Source organism: Aegilops tauschii, chromosome 3 (assembly GCF_002575655.3).
Source record: "Aegilops tauschii subsp. strangulata cultivar AL8/78 chromosome 3, Aet v6.0, whole genome shotgun sequence".
Lineage (NCBI taxonomy): Eukaryota > Viridiplantae > Streptophyta > Magnoliopsida > Poales > Poaceae > Aegilops > Aegilops tauschii.
In genome coordinates this window covers 571,116,200-571,134,725 of record NC_053037.3, presented here as the reverse complement: position 1 = coordinate 571,134,725, position 18,526 = coordinate 571,116,200, and the positions used below count along the sequence as shown (strand labels likewise).

Genomic DNA, 18,526 nt, shown 5'->3' with positions numbered 1-18,526 from the left:
CCCATGGCATCAGGCGGTCTCCGCCTCAAGCTGGAGTCGTCCTCATCACTGGCGGGAGGTGGCCTCCACATCTTGAAGCGGATCCGGAGTGCGGTGGTGTGTCAGCAAAGCAGCATCTGGACCAGCCACCCCTGCTGGTGGACTACAAGGTGGAGGCCGAGCCCGGCGACCTGGGCCTCCTCCGCGCGCTCAGAGAATGGGCGGCGGCCCTTCCACCGACGAGCTGGGGATCCACGCTTCCATTCCCGCATTGGTGGACGACATCGCCATCGACCTAGACGACGATTCCTCGCTCTTCAGCAGTGAAGTGGACGACGAGGACCAGATTAAATAAAATTTTTATGAATTAATAAAATTTCACACATTTGAAAATAGTTCATGATTTTAAAAATTGTTTAGGGATCAAGATTTGAAATTGTTCACATATTTGAAAAAATGTTCGTAAATTTGAAAAGATTTTGTATCAATGTGAAAATATTCATGTATTTGAAAATATTCATGAACTTAAAAAATGTTTATGAATTTGGGAAATGTTCGCATATTTGAAAATCTATAAAAAATATAATAAGAGAAAACAGAAGAAAAACCGATGTAGAAAAATCCAATCAAGAACCTTCCGAAAACCGAGAGGAAGGTTCCTCTAAAACCACCATATATGCTTTTTTTAGGGGTAACACAAAGTTTTGTTGATCAAAACCCACAATTTATGAGGTACAAACTTGATCATGAGGTTGACCAAGCCAAACATAGCGCCCATGATCTAAAGAGTGAGCAAACTTTGCTAGACTATGGGCATTGGCCTTAGCTGCCCGGCCTTCAAACAAGAAATTGCAGTTAAGCATCCTAGCCCGCATTTTAATCTCATCAATGACAGCTCCACATCTGCTTTGGGTTCCTGCTTTGATGTCTTAAACAACATGTTTTGAGTCAGAAATGACAACAAAATTCTGTAACAGAAGGTATTCAGCCAACGAGATTGCTTCACGCCTACCATTGCTAAATGGGCATGTCCAGTAGTAGCGCCATGGTAGCGATGGCTATGGTATCGCTCATAGAGAGCAACACATAGTACTTACGGAGAGTGGCGTTTTGTCACATGGGAGCGCGTGCTCCTGGTTTTTAAAATGTGTTTTAGATATATTTTTTGAAATGTCAAAAATTTCCAAACAAAAGTTGGCGTGTACATCTTGATATTACATGCTCACAAAGTCATATTGCGAAAAAACGACAAGTTATGTGTCGCGTGTTAAAAAGACAAAATCCGGTGTTAAAAAGTGATTTTCACCTGACATCTTTTTGTCGTTTTTACACAAGCCACAAAAAATGTCGGTTTTCTCCGAAACTTGACGTGCACACATATATTGTCGAGATGTATGCGCCGAATTTTTGTTTGGAAATTTTCATACTTAAAAATATTTCTTCCGGTGGCAGGAGCGCATGCTCCCAGGATAAACAATGAATTTCCGGTATTTACGCACCTATAAGGAGACAACTCCCACGGCAGATCAATAGTTTCGCTTCATTGCATGGGCTTTACTGAGATAGCAAGATATTGGGTGCTTGGTGGGCTACTACTCTACTGGACCATGGGCTGGGGCAAGAAATTTTTCCCAGGCCCTGGGCCGTGGCCCTAGTTGCCCAGGGCCCGGTCCGCCCTATTTTCAAGGGATGGACCATATCATTACAATTTGACGCCCTCTAGTTAGGGTTCCTACTACTCGCGGCGGCGCCAGCCGAACGTCGAGATCGGATATCCCCTGTCGTCATCCCCCATCCTCCTTGCTGATTCTTCCGTGATCACGAGCTTGGATGTGAGAGGCGTTCTAGGGTTCCATCAACAGCCCGATCGTTTTTCTTCGTCGGCTTAGGGTTTTCAGAGATGGCGGACAAGGCCTCGGGGTCGAAGACAGTGGACTCGGAGGATGTGGCAGAGATGATGGAGAAGCTCGGCCTCCAAGAGGATGATCTGGATGACGTAGTTTTTGAGGATCAAGAAGCACCCTCACCAGAGGCGATCAGGTGGATGGCGCTGGCTCGGGTTCATACGGAGAAAGCCTACAGTCAGTACTGGTTCTTTAGGACGATGAGAGCGGCATGGGATCTGGCCCAAGAGGTAAAGATTAGACCGCTCGAAGACAATCTATACACCCTGCAATTCTCGTGTTTGGGCGATTGGGAGAGAGTCATGCAAGAAGGACTGTGGAATTTCAAGGGTTTTGCGGTGATTATTTCACCTTACGACGGATTCACAAAACCGTCTCAAATCAAGCTTGATACTCTCGAGATCTGGGCTCAAATTCATGATCTTCCTGATGGTTTCTGCCCCATGCTGAAGGCTTTGGTGGGGAGGATTGGTGAACTGGCGTTTGTGGAACCTAAGTCCCACAATTTTGAAGGAAACTTCTAGAGGGTTCGGGTCAAGATTGATGTTCACAAGCCTCTAAAGAATGCTACATCAGTGGTTAAAGAGAACAAGAGGAAGCTATTTCTTGTGAAGTACGAACGCCTCCCTGACTAGTGTGCCGTATGTGGCCATCTTGGTCACCAATTTAAGGAGCATGGGGATGGGATTCACCCCCCGAAGGCCCTAGTTTTTAAAGAACTGAGAGCAAGCTGGTTCCGTGGTGCAGGACGGGGCCCAGGAGAAGGGCGAGCCCAAAGAGGCGGCTTTGGACAGGGAGCTTCAAGGGGTGGAGCAGGATTTAGCGTTGGAAGGGGCATGTCCCAGCAGCCCAAGCAACATGCAGGAAGGGAGGACGTGGATGCTTTCATGGTGGATGCTGAATCGACCAGAAAGAGATCATCGGAGACAGGCAATATGGATGAAAAAAATACATCTAAAGGAATGCATGGTACCGAGCTCATGCTTCCAGCACCCCCTATAGTTCCTCCAAGTCCAACATCTCGACAATAACAGAAGAGAGCCAAGGTTGTCCTTAATGCTGATAAGGGCTTGCCCAAGAAGAACCCCAGCGACAAGACCAATGATGCGCCCATCGCGGAGACCCAGAGCGGCCTCCGCGGGGCACAATGAGTATATTGTGCTGGAACTGTCGTGGGGTGGGTAGACCCGCGACAGTTCGTGAGCTTTGCGACCTTGCAAAGCAATTTACCCCGGCAGTACTTTGTATAGTAGAAACACAACTAGACAGAGTACGTGTCGAGAATTTGAAAACTTCGCTTTGTTATGATAATAGTTATGCTGTAAGTAGTTCTGGTAGAAGTGGAGGCTTGGGCTTGTTTTGGAATAATGAAATAAAGCTGAATGTTCAGGGTTACTCTAGGTATCATATTGATGCACTTATTGATGAAACCGGACCAAGCCCGTGGAGGTTAACTTGTGTTTATGGAGAAGCGTAGGTGGCAGCAAGGCAAAACACATGGGACACTATTCGGGATATAGCTGGATCCTCCCCTCTCCCATGGTTGTTGATAGGAGACTTCAACGAGGTATTGTATGCAAGGGAACATGATGGAGTTGGGCAGAGAAGCCAAAGCCAGATTGCAGCCTTCAGATTAGTTGTTGATGACTGTGCTCTACTGGATCTAGGGCATACAGGAATTCGATGGACTTTTGAGCATAAAGTTACTGGTGGTTCATATACGCGAGTTAGACTCGATAGAGCACTCGCTTGTAGTGCATGGACTGCGCGGTTCCCAAGGGCGTGTGTGGATCACCTTACGGCGGGCTCATCGGATCATGCACCCATTGTCTTGCATCCATATGGAGAAGTGGAGGGGAGACAACGACAACACACTTTTCGGTATGAAACCATGTGGGAAGCCCACTACCAACTGCAGACAAAGGTCGCGGATGATTGGGGGGGGCTGCAGTTCAGTGGCGGAAATCAAAGGAAAGTTGGCAGCCCTGGCCTTGTCGTTATCTGCATGGGACAGAACAACATTCGGGAGTGTGCGCAAGCAGATCAGGACCCTAAAACGTGAGATGGAAATATTGTAGAGTGTCCCAGGGAGGGTTGGCCCCTCTCACAGAGAATTGAAAATCAAGGAGAATCTCATTGAGCTCTATCACAAAGAAGAACTGATGTGGAGGCAGCATGCTAGAGTTGAATGGCTTCGGGCGGGAGACAAGAATACACGGTTCTTTCACTTAAGGGCGAGTATGCGCAGAAGGAAAAACTTGATTAAGTTGCTGGTACAGGAAGATGGCAACTCTACGGAGGACGTACAAACAATGAAGGACTTGGTTAACTCTTTTTACAGAAACCTTTACACATCGGAAGGGGTCCATGATATGGATGAGGTGCTGAATGCGGTACCAGCAAAGGTAACCGCCCATATGAATGAACAGTTAAATGCACCTTACACTGCCGGCGAGGTAAAGACTGCGTTATTTCAAATGGCACCGACGAAGGCTCCCGGACCCGATGGTTTCCCCGCTCATTTTTTCCAGCATCATTGGGAGGTTTGTGGTGAAGAGGTAGCCAGAGTGGAACTTCGTATTGTCTCGGGTACGGAAAGCGCAAAGGAGATCAATAATACGGTGCTAGTTCTAATCCCGAAGGTAAAAAACCCTACTTTGCTTACACAATTCCGTCCAATCAGTTTGTGTGATGTATTGTATAAGGTTGCATCAAAAGTGATAGCTAATCGCCTGAAGTTAATATTGCCGGAGATCATCTCCGATGAGCAGTCGGCTTTCCTCGCAGGTAGATTAATTACGCATAACATTATTGCTGCTTACGAATGCCTTCATTTTATGAAAAGAAACAAAGCCCAGATTCACAGGTCTTGTGCATTGAAATTGGATATGATGAAGGCATATGATCGTGTCGAGTGGGACTATCTCAGAGCAATTATGTTGAAGCTTGGTTTCACTCAGAATTGGATGGATATTGTCATGGGGATGGTGTCATCCGTCTCCTTCTCGGTTATGTTTAATGGAGAAAAATTGGAAGAGTTTAATCCTACGTGTGGCATCCATCAAGGGGATCCTATTTCACCCTATTTGTTTTTGGTAGCAGCAGAGGGCCTTTCGTGCCTCTTAAAAACTCGTGTTCAGTCATCTAATCTCGGAGGAATTAAAGTGGCTTCAACGGCTCCGCCGATAAACCACTTGTTGTTTGCAGATGACAGCCTGCTGTTTTTTAAAGAAAATTCGGAAGGGGCGGAAGAAGTTTCTCTCTTATTGGAGACCTATGCTAGGGCTTCTGGTCAAAGAGTAAACAGAGATAAATCATCATGTTTTTTCAGCAAGGGATGTCCAGAATTAGTGAGACAGCAGGTGAAACAAATTTTGCAAGTTCCCAATGAACAACTTAGCGAGAAATACTTGGGGCTGCCTACAGACGTGGGCTCATCCAAAAAGGGAGCGTTCAAGTATCTTATTGACCGCTTATGGAACAAGATAAGAGGATGGATGGAGAAGTCACTCTCTGCTGCAGGGAAAGATGTGCTTATCAAATCAGTAGCACAAGCCATTTCGGTCTTCTCGATGTCTTGTTTTAAGCTGCCTAGAGGATTATGTGAAAAGTTAACTTCAGCTATAAGAGCTTTTTGGTGGGGTAGCAAACAAGGGAAGAGGAAACCCTATTGGGTGTCCTGGGATAGCATGACAATGCCGAGGTATATGGGTGGTCTTGGCTTCCGTGATTTTGAACTTTTTAACTTGGCTCTCCTGGCTCGGCAATCATGGAGGATTTTGGTCTCTCGAGATTCACTTAGTTCTCGAATTCTAAAAGCAGTATACTTCCCAAACTGCTCAATTCTTGAAGCCAATATTGGAAGTCATCCATCCCAGATTTGGAGATCTATCTTGGAAGGTAGGGATATTATGAAGTAGGGCCTCATTAGGCGAATTGGTGACGGATCAGCGACAGAAATATGGAGCACCAATTGGATCCCTCGGGGTGAGTTAATGAGGCCACTCGTGTCTAGAGTTCCAAACCCACCCCAACTAGTGGCTGAATTGATTGATTCAGGAAATGCACATTGGAATATGGAGCTTGTAAATCAGGTGTTTTTGCCATTTGATGCACAGGCAATCTTTCAGATCCCAATCTGTCTTAGGAATGTGGCGGACTATTGGTCCTGGATGTTTGAGAAATCAGGCATCTTCAGTGTGCGGTCTTGTTATCGCATGATAGTTCAAACCAAGAAGAGGCGAGAGGATTGGCTTGAATCATGCCCGGCTGCGTCTAACCGCAGAGAGGACGAGTCCGCCTGGGTTCGGCTATGGAAAACCACTGTTCCTGCTAAGATCGGGGTATTCTTGTGGAGACTTGCGCGCCAGTCTATCCCAACAGAGGACGTCAGAATGCACCGGAATATGACTACGAGCTGCACATGTGCTATCTGTGGAACTCTGGACTCATGGAAGCATAGTCTGCTGGAGTGCACTGCCGCTCGCTGTGTTTGGTCACTGGTTGATCAGGAGTTGATTGATGAACTGCGGCGCAACACCGAACAAAACGCAAGGAGGTGGTTATTTACCATGATCGAGCAACTTTCACATGAAAAGTTTATCAAAGTAGCAGTTACCCTCTGGGCCATTTGGTGGGCGAGACAGAAGCTAATACGTGAAGGAATAAATCAAAGCCCTCTGTCGACATATATGTTCATTACACATTTTATCACAGAGCTAGAACAGGAGAAGAACCAAGTCCAGAACTATGTGACTAGTCCAGTTACTGCAGTCCCGAGAAGATGGATTCCGGCTACACCGGGATGCGCCAAGATCAATGTGGATGCCGGGGTTTCTCACGGAGTCGGCACAGTCGCGGCGGTGTGCAGGAACAACAATGGAGACTATCTGGGATCCTCGGCATTTGTCATAAGAGGGTTGATAGATCCGCCTACTCTTGAAGCTATTGCATGCAGGGAAGGATTACCTCTTGCTGAAGACCTGGGGCTCCATAATTTGGTGATTGCGTCCGACTGTCAAGAGGTAGTGAAGCATATCGAAGAAAAATCAGGTGGAAACTATGGTGGAGTGGTGAAAGAGATAAATTCGTGGCAAACTTCTTTTAGTTCTTGCTGTTTTAAGTTTGAATCTAGAGTCTCAAATTTTGAGCCTCACAAACTAGCTAGGCATGCTGTAAAGTTGGTTCATGGCCGACATATTTGGCTCAGGCTACCACATGACACTTCTGTAATACCGGTAGCAATACCAACTAATGAATAAAGCCTAGCTTTTATGCTAAAAAATATCATTACAATTTGACTATTGAAATAGAACATCATTACAATTTACGACACTAAAACGAAAGGACTACGGGTTCAAAAGAGGAAGAATGTAAGCTTAAATTATGAGAATATCATCTGGGGATAGAAGCCTGTAGGTGTGTGTATGATAAGTTGTCCACAATATCATGGAAATCCATGAAGGCATGCAGTTTCGGTTCGTTGGTTTCAATTAAGACTTATAGCATGTTAATGCGTCACTCTGCCTGCTAGTATCCGTCACTTGTCACTGTTGTAGAACTGTACATACCAGTCAGTTCACCCAAAGGCTCGACCTTAAGGGAAAGGTAGGCTATGCATTTATATTTCAACACTCCCCCTCACGTGTGGCTCTCTTAGACCTAAACATGGACCGAGTGGGCTGCAATTTTTCTGATACCATGTAAAAACTGCACGCACTAGTCAGTTCACTCAAAAGCTCAAGCTGATAGAGAAAGGTATGCTATGCATTTATACTTCAACAACTCCAAACATGTTTTGCACTGAATCTTGTAGCTTGAAATTTGTGTCGAGCTGTGACTCACGGCTGGGAAGATTTCCGACTGATATTTACACATTCTTCTACAATTAATGGGAAAGACACTTTTAAAATGATTAATCATGCTACATTCTGAGATATCCCCTCTATTATAATCATGTCACAACAGTATTAACATTATTGAAGCTGTTCTTATCAGTTCAAACGCCATTCCCAAAAAAATTCTCCTTGTTATGACGATCTCCTTCCCTTCACTCATCCAGCTATGTAAAAGCTTAGCAATTAATACCTGAACTCTTTGTACTACAAAGAACTTAGTGCATCCCGATTGCATGAGACGATGGCCTGTCGCAGTGAACCGGTGGCGCACTGATGCTTGGACCGTAGCGCGCATATGGTTCCCAGCAGAAGTAGCAGCAGCCCTGGATTTTGTTATCTTAGAGCAATAAGCCCTGGATCATCGAATCAGCGTGGTCACAGTCATGTTAGATAAAAGGGGCCAGTCTTTCCGGGATCAGTTTGGGAAACAATTTTTGCAGTAATAAGAGCTGCCAAATTTGCACCTCTATTTACATGAATAGAAAAGAACCCAGAAATGGGACGCCCCTAGCTAATATCCTCATCCATTTGCTGGAGAATAGGCATAATACTTGATCTATCCTTTGGTGTTGAGTTCCAAGATGACATGACTCATATTCAGACACACGGGAAGGTCCAACGCACCATGGCGAGCCAAAGCTTCCGGGGTCAAAGTAACAAGGATCAGGAGGCTTCCAACGAAGAGGAACAGTAATGCAGGTTTCAGTTTTATTGCTGTGGATCTGTGGTGATTTGGGAGGCAATCAAGGTATCTCTCACTGCCACTGCACGACCTTTGTTCACCTGATTTTTTTTTCCGAGTGATTCAAAATACTACTGAAAGAGAAAACAAAAGTAGAACAGTAAAAATAGGAAAACCTGAATTTACACGTCTTAAATCCTCCACTTCCTCTCTCGATGCAGTCTCCAAGAATGATATCAACAACAGAAACTCGACTCCACTAGTTAGCAAGATTATCTTCAGATGCAACGTCTAGTACATTACCACACCCCTCCGAAAGAGAGATAATATAGTATGTGCCATCTTCTGCCTCAAGATCCAAAATCTACAGAAACCAAGCCATGTAAGTTGTCCAAGTAGTGACTCTCACAATTCTACGGGCTTAACGGATCAGTACGGTCCAAGAACTGGAAATGATCTTTTCTTCGTTTCAGCTTAGGAAACTTGGTATGAAAATGAAACATTCTACCGAGAAAAGGCATAGAGAGGACTATCTATGAATTTTTATTTAGTTCTTCTGCATTCCCGTATGAACAGTGTCTTTCTATTTGTGTGCATGTACATGTGCCAGTCACTCCTCCACTTCTCTCCTGTGCAATATGTACAGTATCTACTATATCAAAATATTTTACTAGAGGAAAGATGCACTAAAAAATAGAAAACTAAATGTCCGGTTTGTCTACAGGTTGACTGCAGAAAAAGATAAGACGCTGTAGTATATAGGCTTCCATGCATAATCAAGCATTGTCCTTTGCCCTTATTGTGTTCACTAATTTCATAGCCTGAAAAGTGCTTGATATACAGTGTTGTAAGTGCAGGGGCAAAGGAAAATATATGAAGAAGCTAAACAAAAGAAGTCTCTTCGTCTACACAAACCACCAAATTTTGGTCTTGAAAACAACATCAAATCAATGTTCATACACTGATAAGTTGCGGTTCCTAGATATAATTATTTAAGGACAAAATAGGTGCTACAATAATTAGGCTACATCCTTGCCATAGCTGACTTGACCGCGTTCAAGATTCTGAAGTAGTGGTAGAACAAAGCAGATTGCTCGCCCTCCAAGCCATCACGGTTGTATCTGTTGCACCCGGCAAGATTGTTACATGGGCTGCCCCCAATCACCAAGTCGAAGCCGCCAAATCTACTAACAAATGATACAATTCTATCATCAGTAAGAGATTTCACATCATCAATCTCAATGAGCGTGCCTGTCTGAGTCTGATCCCACCAACCCCTAAAAATCCTCTTATTAGCTTTTCCTATCTCTACAGAAACCACTGCCTTCATGTGGATGCCCAGCCTGTGCAAAGCTACCTCTCCTCCTCCAATACCGGTGAATAAGGACAACACATTAACTCCATTGGGAAACATGACCTTCAAAACTGACAAGTGGTAAGCAACTGTATCAACTTGAAATGTGTTGCCGAGAGACTTGTATCTCTCCGTGATGCCGAGTCCCCTTGTGTGATCCTTTGGGAAACCGAGTAGATATTCCATCTCTTCGGGCTCCAATGGAGCAACCTTGTTCTTTCCAATCCAGACAAGATTCCCTTTTCTACACTCATTCATGACATATTTTTGAACACTTCGAGCCGGTGGACTGTCAGAGCTTGCAAGAGCACGCCCGATCCGTTCTGTCAGCTTCGCACTTGCGATATTTGTTCGCAAGCAATTGAGTTGTGTTCTCAGGTCCCATGAAGGCCACCACTTCTTGTAATGAGGGAATGCCTCGAATATGGTCTTTGGGGGCACAGGAAGAAGGGGTGATCTATTCTCAATTGGCAAATTATGGATGTAGCCTCTTTTCCTTGCGGTTGCACACAAATGCTTAGAATCCACAAACTCAGGTTGAATGTCATAAAGAAATCTTGAAATGGTTGCCCATACGCCTTTAGGAGCTTGGGCCACATTTTCATAGTAGAAAAAGGGTGGTCCAGTATCTTGTTTAGGAAGTATTCGGGTAACTGATGGTTGCAAATAACCTGGCAAATTAAAGCCAACCATTGGATTTGGGAGAGGCATTGGTTCATCATGGCTACCATCCAAGGAGGGTTGATTTCCCTGTGCTCTACCTCCATACCGGTTCCTCTTTTTCTTGCTCTCTTCCATCAATCTTGCTTTCTTTCCCCCTCCAAATAAATCAAAGCATTGATCTGTGACCTGGGAAATTTACAGATATTACAGTGTCGTTACATCAAATTTCAAGAGCGTAAGTGTTTTCATATACAAATGACAGCAAATCAATAGGTACCTGATGGTCAGATATGTTTCTGGAATGACTATCTTCTGTAATTCGTGGTGCACCTAGCGAATCAACTAATTCCCATAAATCAACATCCACACCTAGGAAATTTAAGATGCCTTTCTTGGAAAAAGGAAAGTTAAGGCAACAGTTCCAAAAAGAGTCATACCACATCTTGTAATAGCCATATTTGCTTCATCTTCAGAAAATCCCATGTCTACTAATGATTTGATCTTCTCGTCCTTCTCTGACATCTCCCGTAGAAACTACACAAAAGTACAACAAAAACTAAGATTAGAAAACACATTTTATATTTTACTGACTTCTTAATGCCAAATAAGTGACTGCTAATAGGGAAATATGATTACATAGCGACACATATAGGGACGGAGAAAAGAAGGGGGGGCTGCAACTAATGAGTGATCAAGAAATGAATAGCCCAGACTACCTAAGAAATAAGAAATAGAAAAGTAACCGAGAACTAAATCAATGAAATAATTTAGGACTCAACTTCTTATTCTCTGATACTAATTGAGAATGACTTCATTACGAGAGTCACTATATGCATTAACAAATGCTTCCCAATTTATGCTTGAAAGAACTACTTACAGTACTAGTTGTGCTGGACTGGAATAAAGTGAAGGTACATGTCTAACTTTGTTGTTTAATATAATGGCACTCTATGCAGGATGCATAATAGTGGTGAAACACATTCATCTGGTCTCTTCATGTTGCTTTCGTGATAGAAAGATAAAAACGGATGGATGATGAGGCAAATGCATGTGTATGTCTTCAGGAGGACATTGCCATAAAGAAATATCTTTTTGCTGAGCAGGTGTAAATGTGTAAAAGACAATAAACACTCTCTACCGTTTTTTAGGCATTACATATATCTAGCCATGAAGTGAGCAATAGGATTTCTCGTTGCAAAGTTTATTTTCATAACTAATAGGAAATTCAGCTATCACATCATAAATTAGTAACATCATATATGCATTTCCCACTCTTCCTGAGGCTATTTGTGGAGGGAAGTTTGATGCCACTGATGCGATATGTAATAAACGTCTCTAGTATTATGTTCATTTTGTGTAACTGAAAGTCAAAATAAGAATCTTGAACAATGTGGTTTAGTTCTTTAAGACCTAGTTCTTACTAACCTACATGGTAGTTTCCAAGCCTCCTTAGATTCTATAGAAATGTGATGTGCTGGGTCGCAGCACAAACTTTACTCGAGCGCATGATAGAATTATTTAGGTCCAACTATATTCTTCCTTTTTTTCTTTAGAACTCGGTCTTTAAGCTTAGCTTCTATTTCTCCTGAACTCTTGTTAGCTAAGTCCTATTGTATACTATATCATGGACTAGAAAATAAATCAAAGAGAATAAGTGATGTATAATTTTCGATTTCTGTAGGTTAAAGTTCTTGTAGTATGTGTAAATCATCTCTTGGTTACAAGTTACAACACATGTAATAGTATTTGCTTGTAGCATCATAACTCCACAAATCATATGGCTTGTAACTAATATTCAAATGTATAGGAACTAATGAGAAAAGGAGTGGTGTCTAACAGAAATAAATGTTCTAATTCATGAAAATGACAAACAAGCAACCCAATAATACATTTAGTTTCTACTACCTGTAGGTTCGTTTGATTACTTTGCGGGAGACATTGTCCTAATGGTATTCAAACTTACTTCCTATGATCACTCTTACATGGTAAAACTTAAACATGATAATTCTATGTAAAAAAATGGTTGCTCAAACTTCACAATGCAATTATACACCAATGAAACGCTAGAAGCAAAAAAAAACAATGCTAAAACAGTATGTATAGGGGGTGCCCAAGGAATGCATGTCAAAGATTTCACATTTATTAGCATACATATGGTTAAAGAATTCTCAACTACTAAAATAGGGAAAAGGAATTATCGACCTCATCACTAGAACCATTAGAGTCGGTCTCTGTATCACCAGCATCGTCATCGCCATCCGGATTCTCAAAATCAAGATCATCATCATCTTCAAGTGCCTACATTTGACATCGCTGATCCTAACATTTGATCCTTGCTACCATGAAGCAAGAGCATCATGTGATAAAGTCAGTAATAACGCACAAAGGCAAATACCTTATATGTGAGAAGTAGCTCGAGCAATGCATTTCCATCACTATGCCCTGAAAGCAAAAGCAAAAGCCTTGGTTAGACACAAGGTGCAAACATAACAAGACAAATGAAATGAATCGGTGTCTTTTAGTATTACCAATCTCCTTGATGCCCTTCACAACCATCTTTTTTGGGAAACCCATTCCAACATATGCCTTGACTAAATAAATAGATGACCTTTCCTCGTTGGCCCACCGATTAGAACCCTTTAGATAGTTGCATAAAAAATATCACACTAATAAAAACAAGTCATGGCTAATTCCTGTAATTGAGTACACAATTATTTACTACCTCATGCACAAGTGTGGACGGGCCTGGAGCATCTATATTCCTCAAGGCCGGAGCCCATGAGGGTTCAGCCTCACCATAAATTTTCCACTCAAACTTATCACTATCATCGCTATCACTTGTCCATCCCTGTGAGATGAGTTAAGCACACCTAAATGAATAATTGAAGCAAACCAAGGAAAAAGCAATTGAGGAGAAGAACAATAATTTTATCCTGCACTGTCACAACAACAAGATATCACAATTGACATCTCTAGCATGAAATTAGTATAACAATTCAAGTTTGGTGTGTAGACCACTTAAAAAGCTAGAAGGAAAGACCACCTTTTTTAGTGAACAAACTCCCATCGGCACTGTCACAACACGGCCATAAGATAATGGCCAAAAAATGTACATGAGTACAATTATAAGTTGTTTAATTTCAAGTAACGGGGATTCCTATTTAACTGAAGTATGCTAGCTTTCATATTATAATAGTTCACTAGATAGTAGAATCGGTTATACGTAATGGGGCCATTTTATGGAAAGAGAGTGATCAAGTTGGTAAACCTAAAAAGCTGATCAGATTGACCAGGTTTGTCCATTATCAACTTGATGATGCTTGTATCAAATTGATTAAAAATGGTAGTCTGAAGTCCAAATCAATAGCTCAAATGCATGAGGTGGGGTGCGAGAGAAGTAGGAGTTTTGGACCATATAGGTGGATCACTGTAACATAAAACTAACAACATAAACTTATTGAAGAGTATCAACATGATAATTGAATTGTTTGGTCACAGGAGTGCCAATGTTTCATCATGAACAGCATACAAAAATTTGTAATCCATTATATGTTAAAAGTACATGACAAGTTAACAAGAGAAAACAAAGCCATTCCCAAAGAAACCAAAACATCTGGCTGTTAATCTAGAGGATCATCTTTCAATCAACAAAGCATAACCGTAAGATCATTGTAACCACACCTAAGTTGACTATGGGCCATATTATTTGACTCACTTACATAATTGGACATGACAATCGCAAACTTGTTCTCTTTCCTTTTTATATTTTCCCATGCAGAGCACTTACATGTCACGTGGACATGTTTTTGTCCTTTGTACTTCCACACTTTAGCGACACAAACATTAGCATAGGACATACTACTACACATGCATGCTTGGCCCTCATTGTATTTACTATTGTGTGCGAGCAAAAATGCGATGCTACCTAAAAAGAACTATTACACACTTTCTCGATATGTTACCATCCACACATGGAAACATGATAACAAAGTCACATGACTTATTCATGTACACATGATGCAATCTCCATTGAAGTAGAGTATGAAGTAGAAGAAAACATCATACCCAAGGTTCGTATACAGGTGTAGGATCAACAAGCTTCAGTATCCACAAGATGGAACGTGCGCAAGTGCCATTATGGCCGGCCGCATTGGTAAGATGTGTTTAAGATGATGAACATGCATGGCAACTAATTATGTGAGGTCTTGCTTTCTGGCCAATTCCGCGAGCCATATGGAGGAAAGAATACAAACAATTAATGTCAGAAAGAGAGAGAAAAGTATACTATCTGGTGTTTTATTTGTCTTAAGTATGTTCATGTCACTTGCTACATCGGTGTGTTACCCTCGGTAGTGAAGTAACTCATGCCATGTAGCCATGTGCAGTGCATGAGGATGCTATGGAACTCGGTTGTTCAGAGTGAGTGGAGTTGAAAAGTCCTGTCCTACCCGCACAACAATAGCCGAATGTTCTCTTGGCTAGACAAACATGTTTGTTTGGTCTTGAGTCATTATAGCTAGCAACTTCCTGCATTTTTATGTTTCTCTTGGTAGCAACATAATTAATGACGCATAGCTATTGGCGGTACATGAGTGTGCTTTGGGAACTAGCTGTCAAGAGCACGTACAAATGAAAATCCCCCTCTTGTCCAGCGTGCGGATTCTCGAGTGGTCTCTTGGCCAGGGTATTGGGAAAAATAGGCATTTAGGATAGGATGATATGATGTTTAGTGTTGAAAGCGAACTATTTCCCCCAACAATTCTGAGAGGGTATCTCGAAGATGGTCGACCCTCGAGCAATAAAGTTGAACCATTAGAAAGCTACAAATTTGATGTCGATCACACAATTTATGTCAAATTGAGAAGGTGAGATGGAAACATAATATGTGGCATTCCACATGTCAAATCAAGCAAGCAAAAGCGGAAACAACAATAGTGCCATGCCAGCTCTATCGAAGAATATGTTAAGAAGAGGACGTCACAAGCGCAAGTCAATCCTACCAACTCAGCTTGCATTCCAGGAACAATTGGTGAGGTCAAAGAGGCAATTATTCAGCATTTTCAATGTCAACGGAGAAAAATTAAAAAAAATTACATCATGTTAGTTTGATTTTTACTCAGTCATCGGTATGTATTACTTTTAGTATGTGTTAAAAACAGAGATTAACTCTTAGAAATATTATAAATCATCCACAGAATAAGCCATTTACATGAAATCGAGCGAGCGAGAGGGAAACAAAAAGGCATTCTCGTAATTCCAAGTCCAGTACATGAGAGCCGAGGTGACTAGCAACATTGTCATGCTTCCTCTAATTAAGCACATTTAACCAGTAAAGATGAGAATGACTGCGCAAGACCATCACCCAAATCAGCATGCACCCGCCATGAATGTTGATTCCAACAAAAATGCAAATCCAACCTACATGAGACGGCCATGCTTATAACCCTGCCATATGGCATCGGCACATTAGTTGGTTGTACCTTGAAATGACGGTGTTTGCACGACATTCCCTTCTTCAAGGCATTGATTGCAATTTGCTCGGACTTGATCTTTGGGGTGAAAACCCTAGATCTGGCCTTCAATTGTTGGATCTAACAATGTTGACATGAGGCGTAGTTCCTTTTCCAGAGGCACCACCGTTGAAGAACCTCTCTTCAGTTCCTATGGTGCTAGAGGTGACAGTTGGTGTTGTTGCATGTTGATGCTTGCTACCGTCGCTTTGGCATGACTTTTTGGAGTCATGCTTTTCCTTCCTCTTTTTATATTTTTATCAATTTGTGTCTGTAGATCATCAATCTCTTGACTAGGTATGTCTTTATATCATATTTTTTACCTGACTAGGTTAACAGGACATGCTGACTGGGTGGTCAACATGGTCAACCCCATCCTAATCGGAAACTAGCGTCGGGCCGAGGGCAGGGTTGAATCCTTAACGGATTTGGAAGTTGGGGGTTGAATCTTAGTCAGATATATGGCTGGGGGTTTAATCATAGACAAACCAAAGAGTTTAGAGATGAAAGTGGACTTCACACTTTTTGGCAAAGCGACTGACCTTCTTGGTGTGATCATGATGCATGCTCAACGTGAGAAAATGCGAACAAGGGCAAGTAATCTCTTTGGCATCCCACGGTACGGCATACAGATTAAAGAATCTCTTTTCTTAGAGAAACATATTGAAGAGTTAACCAGACAGCCAACGCAACGTCAAGTCCGGTGGAAACCCCAATGCTCAACGCCCCCAAACTCCACACCGCCAAGAACCGACCCTCGAAGAACGCAGAATTCTTGAGGAGATCAAGCGCCGATTGATGTCCGACGAAGGCTGCCCGACGGAGTAGTGGCTGACGATGACGTGGATCCGGCTGGGGTTCATAGCCGATATAATTGAAGAACTATGAGGGCAGTACCAGGGACATGCTGAGGCGGCAGAGGGGTTCTTGGCCCGCAATCTTTACAACGGCTAAGAAGGTGTTGACACAGCGGAGGATGATCATGGCAGATTCAAGTACACACTGGAGGAGCTGCTCGGCGACGACGAAGAAATGGACGCTTCATGCATTGCGCCGGCGCTGATCTCACGTGAGAGTCGATTGTTACACGTGAGAGCCCGTTCCTTTCTTAGAGAAGCGCAAGGTTTGCATCTAGAAGATGATGCAGGATAATTCTAGTGTCAGGGACAACGGCACAATGGAATGACGAAGGGTTCTCTGTTGAAGATACCACCAAAAACCCATATGAAAAACTGAATCGATCACACACAGACATACAAGCCAACAATAACAAACAATGATGAGAGGCTGCTCCGCATCTGAATGGAGGCTGTACGAGAGCTTCCTAATAATACTTCAATGCCATAATAATTTATGTAGGAAAATCACTAGACAAGAGGAAGGAGAGAGAAGCATACCGCCATTCTTGGCGTAGAGGCCCTCTGCTCCATCTCCCAGACGCACTAATGGGAAGGCGCAATCTTATGTGTCCTTGCGCGGTTGAAGTGAAGACAGGACGGGTTACACAACCTCTCAATGGGCAAGTGGGGGTTTAAGGGACAAGCTGCAGGAAAGTATATAAGCACAGTATCAATAATTGTGCTAGCCTAGGCATAGCTGTCGACCTCAACAGGTATGACAAGTTCTTTCATCCAAATTTCGATATAAATCAGTGCTTTTACAGTAGACCAAAATCAATTATACCTGATATGGAATCCTTTTCAATATATAAAAAAACTAAGAGCATAGTAGTTAATGTAAAATTACTACTATCCTATTGTACTATGAGGTAATAGCATCGAGGTAAATAAACTTGGCAGCTGGGTCCAGTTCGGTACAAGAACATTGAAAACATGCATTGCAGGTACTACAACTTGGCTTTTATGTTCACCCGAGGTATAAATCGACGCAGAGCCGACACGTGAATGCCAGCTAGGCAGGAGGCATGCTCGGGGCTGCTCCACACTTTTGCAAAAAGCTCTCGCAATGAACTAAAATGCTATCGCGGGTTCCTTGGGAACGAATTAACCAGATAACCCCCTGCCGCCACTGTTGCAGGAGGCACACGTGTGTTGCTCCCCTCAGATAGACCTCTAGCGAACCTTGTGGTCCCAAGTCACCTCGGCGACCTCATCGTCGTTGCCCATGACCCATGGTTGGTGTATCCCGTTTATGGTCCTGATTACCAAGACAGCCACCAGATTACGGTAATTACTCTGTCCTCCTCGTCCTAACTTGCTACTGGACGGACGTAGGGATTACCTAGGGTTTGGGCAAGGGTTTGAGTGTGGTTGATGTTGCAGACCGCATTCGAGATCAGGGGCAGTCGTCACAGTGCCACTTCACCATGTCAACTTTCCGTTTCATGATCGGAACATATGCTCACATCGTCGATTGCTGCATGCATCCATCACCGGTGCACCATTCCCAAAAAGGCCAAAAAGCTTTACGCGGGATGCCAAGTGAGAGCGCCCCAGCCAAATGATATTTCATGTATAAATGTGATTATAACCACTGGGGTTGCTTCGACAATTTTTCATAAACTCGCTAAATATTTT

At 42.9% G+C, this 18,526-nt stretch overlaps 1 protein-coding gene across 1 annotated transcript; it reads right to left on the bottom strand.

The window, feature by feature from the left end:
* Window positions 1–9,486: 9,486 nt before the first annotated feature.
* On the bottom strand, window positions 9,487–18,115 carry LOC109748465 (DNA (cytosine-5)-methyltransferase DRM2-like). The gene is given in 8 exon segments (XM_073495631.1): window positions 9,487–10,665; window positions 10,757–10,848; window positions 10,917–11,013; window positions 12,682–12,815; window positions 12,859–12,921; window positions 13,008–13,116; window positions 13,211–13,327; window positions 18,071–18,115. Coding segments are annotated over 8 exon segments (1,836 nt in total).
* Window positions 18,116–18,526: the final 411 nt, after the last annotated feature.